Source organism: Triticum urartu, chromosome 7A (assembly GCF_056163025.1).
Source record: "Triticum urartu cultivar PI428250 chromosome 7A, HENAU_Tu73, whole genome shotgun sequence".
NCBI classification, from domain to species: Eukaryota; Viridiplantae; Streptophyta; class Magnoliopsida; order Poales; family Poaceae; genus Triticum; species Triticum urartu.
This window is the reverse complement of record NC_141879.1, coordinates 191,485,266-191,492,799: the sequence shown is the minus strand read 5'-3', so window position 1 is coordinate 191,492,799 and position 7,534 is coordinate 191,485,266. Positions and strand designations below refer to the sequence as shown.

General features: G+C 44.0%; 1 protein-coding gene across 1 annotated transcript; it reads left to right on the top strand.

Moving 5' to 3' along the window:
- Positions 1 to 2,409: 2,409 nt before the first annotated feature.
- LOC147958944 (uncharacterized) lies at positions 2,410 to 3,834 on the top strand. The gene has a single exon (XM_087535463.1). It carries the CDS (start codon positions 2,509 to 2,511, stop codon positions 3,832 to 3,834), a length of 1,326 nt encoding a protein of 441 aa, XP_087391589.1. The 5' UTR covers positions 2,410 to 2,508.
- Positions 3,835 to 7,534: the final 3,700 nt, after the last annotated feature.

The window sequence follows — 7,534 nt, the reverse complement described above, 5'->3', positions numbered from 1 at the left end:
AAGGCTTGGAAGATAAGAGAGTCCATCAACTCCAACGGCATCACTGAGTATAGAACGACGACCTAAAAACTCCTTAATCATCGTCTGAAAAGTCTGCAACATTAACGTTGCAGCCCGAAACGGGTCAGCACATGGAATATGCTGGCAAGGTAACACATAGAGAGTAATGGAATGAAACAGCTATACTATATGCATATTTGGCTGGTGGAAAGCTCTATGATTACAGTTTTGCGTAAAGCCAATTTTTCCCTACTTCAAAGGAATAAATTTATTTAACTATCATGGTAGTTGTTAAACATTGAGAATGGTTGACAGCATTCTCAATCCCAATTAAACATCATCATTAAACATAACCCAACAAAATTAATTTAGAGTAACATGTTGAGATTCACATGATAATCCAGGTACTAGATACTCAAGATGTCCATAACCGGAGACACGGCTAATCATGATTAGTTTATTACACTCTGCAGAGGTTTGCGCACTTTTCCCCACAAGACTCGATCGCCTCCGTTGGGTTTCTCGCACTACAGGGTGTTTGAGAAGACGGATGACCGAGACATAGTCTTTCAGAAGCGCTAGCACCTTACGATCGGGTAGACCGTACCACCTACATCCCCTACATCTGCTAGTCTACCACTGTAAGAGTTCGCACAACTTAGTCAACTATGCTAGAGCCCATAATAGCTTGTGGCTGCACACGGAAGTTTCTAGTATGAATAGTCTCATGATCCCTTTGAGCCTGGGTGGCGGTCCAAAAGAAAACAGGCAAGTCCTGGAATACCCAGGTGCCTCAATCCACTCAGATGTGTGTTTAAGTTGCCACCTTAGATAAACCATTAATTAACAAAACTCACATCTGTCATGGATTTCACTCACCCGATCAACGTCTACTAGCATAGCATGACATAATAAGCAAACGTAGAAGTAACTCCCAAAGGTTTGATAATAAACAGGTAATAGGTACTACCTCATCTACTTCCCATCCCACAATTTAATTAGATCCTAACCATGCAATGTGTGAGGATTGATCTAATGCAATAAAACTGGGTAGTAGGAAAGGTATGATCAAAGTGTTACTTGCCTTGCTGATGATCCGGGAAACCTAGCGATTCGAAGTAACAAGCGGCGCACTTCGGGTATTCTATCGCAGACAAACAAACAAGCATACAATAAGTACTCATCTAATGCACAGGTAAAACTCAAATAAGAGATCTAACCAGAAGGTTCAACTTAAGAACTCCGGTTGGCAAAAAGAATCAAATCGAACGAAGCAACGAAAGTCAAACGGCGAAAGAAAACAACTTCGTTCTACTAATCTGGATCTAGGGCAAATTTTACAGTAGCAAAATCTTGTTTAAGTTGGTTAAACGAATAGAGGGTTACGAGACGAAACTCCAGGCGCTTGAATCGCCTGATTCTGATAAATGAGCGAAAAATTATACTAAAACGAAAATCGGATCAGGAATCGCGATCAGAAAAATCGCGGATTTAATCCGAGAAAAAGAAAAACGACGAACGTTCGCTAGAACGAACGAACGGACGAGCGCTCACTATTTAAATAAACCGTAAAAACCGATCTATTTAAAAAAAACCGAATCTAAAAAACGACGGAAAAACCGAACGGTTTTTCAAAAAAAATAAACGGCGCGGATTTCGAGGCGGCGGCGAACCTCGACGAGCGTGCGGCGGCGGGGCGCGGCGGCAGCGGCGGCTGGGGGCTGGGGGCGGCTCGGGCTAGGGTTAGTTCTGGCTGGGCCTCCCCCCGGCTTAAATAGCCTAACGGGCCGGGAGTCCTAGTCGGACACGGCCCTAGGTCGGTTTGTTTTTTTAAAATATTACGCGCAAAAGAAAAATAAAAAAAATACTAAATAGACTCCAAAAATTCCGAAATAAATGTGGTAGTTTTTTTGCTATATACTCCATGACCGGCGTTAATTGCACACGCAGTTGGAGCATTCTGAAAAGACATGGCGTGAATCGTGCATCGGTGAGGACAGGGGCCAACAATTTCTCTCTGGGCTGAATCTGCTTGCGGCTGTTAACAATGTCCGTGAAGGTAAATTATACAGTATTATGGCGCATAATTTCCGTGGGCATGGTTCAAATAAATGCACCCGGAAAAGAAATAGGAAGGACTTGTAATACTCAAAATCAAGAATCACAATTAGCACGGCATCTATCCTCTACATTTTCAGCACCGCATCATGATCAGATTGACGGAAATTTCCAGAAAATGAAAGCAAGCGGGAGCTGCAAGTTTCAGATAACTGACGGGAAACTGAACTGGGGACATAGTCGGATTCAGAAAAAAGGAAATCTTACGCGTCCTCCATCGCGTAGTGCAGCGGCTTTAAATATCAGCAAAGACCACCTGCGCGTACCACAACACCTTCCCGATCCCGCAGACAAACCTCTCCCAAATCCCAGTCGCGCGCCCTCGATCGACATCACCCTTTCCTAGCTGCAGTAGAACCCTAGCAGCAGATCGGGCAGCCGCCGGCCGGGATGGAGGGGCTCGACGTCGACGACATCTTCCACCACTACCGGCTGAGCCCTACGGAAGTGGACGCCGTCACCTACTACCTGCCACGCCTCCTCTCCGGCGAGACGCTGCATGCCGTCGACAAGCTCATCCACCGCGTCGAAATCTCCGGCTGCGAGCCCAAGGATCTGGCCGCCCGGTACGCGCCCGTGCCGCAGGCCGTGAGCAGCGGCGACCGGTTCTTCTTTACCACGTGCAAGAGCAAGAACGGGAGCAAGCTCCAGAGCGTGCGCGGCGCCGGCGGCGGCACATGGACCATACAGAAGACCACGGAGATTTGCCACGCGGGAGTCAAGGTCGGCGAGGTCAAGAACCTGTCCTTCAAGAAGAAGGGCAAGTCCACCGGCTGGGTCATGGAGGAGTACCGATGCCTGCTGCCGGAGGCCACCGTCTCCGACGGGGTGAAGGTGTTCTGCAAGATGCACTTGGCTCAGCATGCTCCTGACGCGGCCCGCCAGGAATCGGCCGCGTACAAGCTTCAGCAACAGCAACCAGAGGCCGTGACCCCGAGCACGCACGCGCAGAAGAGGCCAGCGCCGGCTGCCGCCGCCGATCCTCATCCGCCGCGCCCCAAGAAAAGGATGCGCGGTGCCGTCCCCGTCCGGGCACCTGCCACACCGTCGTTCTTGATGTATGATGAGGCAGCCAGAGCAACGCATGGCCCGCTGGCTCACACCAACTTCCCTGTTCAGTATGCACAAGCATCATGCGAGTCCACTACAACATCCAGCCGCTCCGACGTTGCTCAAGCTCCTGAGATTTCCTCCCAGTCAGATGTGCTGGAGTCCACCCAATCACAAGAGGCTGGCTCAAGCATTGCAAGGAGCACAACTGAAAAGGATGTCTTTGAGCCATTGGGGCCTATTTCCGATTTGCCGGATTGGGAGGAATATGGTTTTGATCTTGAAGAACTAATGAGAATGATGGAAGACGACCCAATTGAAGTTGAGCCAATCACTGGAGCCAACTCTCGCGTGGAGATGGGCCAACAGGAACCTCTGTACCTGGATGCCTTGGACCAAGGCGTGCTGGAGGGTATGCTGCAGTCCGATTACCCTGCCTTCCATGATGCTGACAAGGAGAAGAGGTACAATGCCGCGTCGGATCTTGACGCTCCATCGCTTCAGGGACAGGACCACTTGTTCAAACCGCGGCCGTGCTCCTTCGATCCATTTGAAGAAGCGTGGAAGGCCGAAGAGGCGCTCGAGAAGGAGAAGAGGTGCAATGCCGCGGCCAATCTTCATGCTGGAGGGCATAGCAACTTCTTCTCGCCTGCAAGCGTCTACTAAGTCCGATGTTGATTTTTTTTTCAAAGTGTATACGAGGATACTCACTGGCTGATGTATTAGTTCGTCCATGTACGATCGCCACGGATGTACCTCTGAGCAATTTGCTCCACTTGTTCATGCAAGCTACTAAAACTGTTGTTGTTCTTCTTGCTCCTGTGATGGATTTTCTGAACCTTGCATTCACTGCTGCACCAGTACTAATTCTGCTCTGTTTCCTGTGATGGAACATGTTAAAACTGCTCTTATCTTTTTGTATTAGGCTATAAGATAAGCAGTTATGATCTAGGCAACCGCAGATAAGTCGTAGGAGTAACTATGTTTGTAAATCAAAACAGTTTCACTGCTCTTGATAATCTGCAGAACAACTACAAGTTCATAGGTTGCAGAGCAGATTCAAGATGTGGCAAAAAAAATTTGTTCTGTCAATTTACAGTGTGGAGTAAACAGTTATTATAGTGTCAATGTTGATGATTTACAGTGTGGAGTAGTCATATTTTCCTTGAAATCTAAGTGCAATTTGTCTGTCTTGTTGCCAACTGAATTTACAGTATGTAAGTGGTATCTAAATCCTGCAGTATTTATGTTCATGACTTGCTGAACTATGTTGTCTTTTTTAACAGTGCCTTGTTCTAAATAGTTGTATTTTAGCTCCATAGTTCTGTGTAATTTGTTCCTTGATTTTCTGTCATCTCTGAATTTTGCTGTTCCTGTGCTTGCTACTCCTTAATTCACACATGCACAGGAGGTACAAGAGGTTAAATTGAATCTAACCCTCCAATGCTATATATTTTGAACTCCTTTCTGAATTCCCTTTTGTTATTTTTAACTCAAACAAGTACCCAGATTTATAAAGATCTAGTGAGCATTGCCAATGCTGGAGAGGGAGTGATCTGAATAGGTATATGTCAATATGTGACTGGTCTTCATTAATTTTTCTCTCTAACCCTTTTTTACAGTACAAATGATAATGAATGATATTTTCGGACTCTGCACTTGTTGATCATTTAAGTCTGAACTTTTCTGTTAGTTTCGGATTTCTTTTGTAGTTTCATTGACAATGCATGAATCCCATAATTTAGTTGTATTTTTTACTGGGCCGATGGCGGAAGTTGTGGGGCGTCGGTCGGTCTACAATGTTGTGGGCAGCAAGGCAGGCGTGCCTACTGGAGAGGCGGTAGAATGGAGGAAAGAAGGAACTGGTCACAATCCTTATTTTGTAGCTTGCCAGTTGAAACAAATACAGACCTCAAAGCAGCAACTGGCGCATGTCCATGTCTGAAGTCTGAACCTCCTTTCAGGAATGCTACACTGAATGGAGTTTGAGTTTCAGCTTCTTATCCCATTATTAGTCTAGAGCTCTAGGCCCATTAGACTCCTCAAATGCAGAATTCAGATCAGGCAAGCGGACATGATTATTGCTAAAAGTTTAGACCATCATGTATTCATGTGTATGGTCAGTTGTTCGGTTTTGGTGTGGTTCCTTGTTCTTAGTTCGACTACTGGAATTATCTTTAGCATGCAAAATCTTGTTATATTTGAAAGTCATATATAGATGGTACTATGTGCTTACGCATTTAGAAACTATTAAGTATTTGTTACCTGAATTGTTATATTATTTTGCGTTACTTTTTTCGCAAATACGCGAAAGCTTGCGTGTCATTCCATTGATAGAAGGAGTCGAAAGGGGTACAAGGGTAGCCACAGATGTACCTCTGAGCAATTTGCTCCACTTGTTCATGCAAGCTAAAACTGTTGCTCTACTTCTTGCTCTGTGAGCTTGCAACGCTACTTCTGCTCTGTCTCCTGTGAGTATAATCTTGTTTTCCGTGTCTTGGACTGGAATATGCCGTTTGTTCATAAGCATACTATAGGTGCAGTTCTGATCTCATGGAGAATTTGTAAGTTATGTGTCATTTGGTACCATCTAGTTTTATGAACATATCTCCTCCTTTAATATACGATACACACACTCGTGCGTATTCTAGAAAGTTTTATGAACATATATCTAGTTGACAGTGAACAATAACATACTAAAAAGCAAAGGTTGATGCAGAATCACCATGAAGTAATACTAAAAAGCAAAGGTTGATGCAGAATCAGCATGAAGTAATCTAGTATTGCATACTACATCATGTGGATTGATTTACATTGAGAAAAAGAAGGATTTAGACTGTTACTGACACTACATCAGGCTACCCTAAGCGTTTAGTCGAGTAATACACATCACTATTTTCTGTAGCTGTGTTCTCCACGCCACGACGCACTACAGTTTGTTTTCATGAGTTGCTCAGGCCACTAGTGAGCCACCCCTATTTTTGTCAACCTAGTGAGCTTTGCATTCCTTGTGCAACTGGCCATAATTGTAGTTACATCTTGTTGTGGTGTCATGCTAGTTACTTGGCGTATTACGTCGCAGTAGTTATCATATGAAAAACTTCTTTGTCGGCGCTGACAAAACTGCTGAGCTATTTAATCCTCGTATCTTTGTGATTTATGCATCTGCTGTTCATCTGGTAACTGTCCTCTGATACATCAATATCAAGAAATGCCCCCAGTATCTGAACCATCAAGCTACCGGCTGAAAAGAAAAACAAGAGTCGATACTCTCGCTGTGGGAACTACTCCCTCCTGTAGGAAATCTAAGACGTTAAAGATAGATCAGTATTCTGCAAGCGAATGGCCAGCTGGTTCACGCCTGGGATGGCCAGCTGACAAATAAAACCCGCTCCACAGTGCTCATGGCCATTCTATGGAACATCTGGAAATGACACAATGCAATGGTATTTCGAGCCGAGCACCAAGGCCTTCACTCCATCGCCGGGGTGGCTGCAAACGACCTCCACCTTTGGGCGCCAAGCATTGAGCAGAGTCCGTTTTGGTTTACATTAATGTTGTCAAGTTGTGGTTTAGCAATAGGCATAATTTCCTATCAAGTTATTTCTTTTGAATATATCGTTGTTTTTAAGCTTGAAAATTTCTATGTGCAGTGAAATTGTATCTAACACTTGTATGCAAAGGATAAATGTAAAACATGTTAGATAACTCTTGGTGTAAATTGGGATTTTGCATCATTTGACATCTAAGGGGGTTTTAAAGGGTTTGAATTGGTACTTAAGTGCTTCATAAAACCAAATTTTATTGACAAAGACAAACATTTTCAAGCACTTCGGGTTTGAAATATGACTTGTGGCATTTGGCATCCTAAAGCCTTGATTGGAATGTCGTTTCCAGCGCTTTTTACACTTGTAAAATACACAGACCGCGATCCGTCGTTTTGATTCTCAGCTGGAATTAGCACACGACCGGTAAGATACACTTGTAAAACAAATACAGGTGTATAAAAATAAACCGATTCGAAGCAAGATCTAAGTGGTTGCTAAAACCTAATTTTATCAACACAAACAAATATTTTCAAAGCATTCATGGTTTTAAATACTCCCTCCATTTACTTATATTACAAGGCCACTATGAAATATACATTTTGCATCCATATAAGGCCACTAACAGTAACCGAGGCAAAATTTGATGATATTTTCTTATACTAGCAACTTGTTTAATATTTGCATGCATACAGTCATAATGACACTCAGCTACTTCCTCCACTCAGCTTTCTTGCATGTATGTGATGTATTAATAGTCCCAGTAAATAAGAAGAAAAGTTAAGTTGCAAAACATGTATTGAAGTTTATCTTGGTACCTG

Coding starts and splice junctions, on each gene's coding strand:
- LOC147958944 (XM_087535463.1), top strand. CDS start 2,509: ATGGAGGGGCTCGACGTCGACGACATCTTCCACCACTACCGGCTGAGC.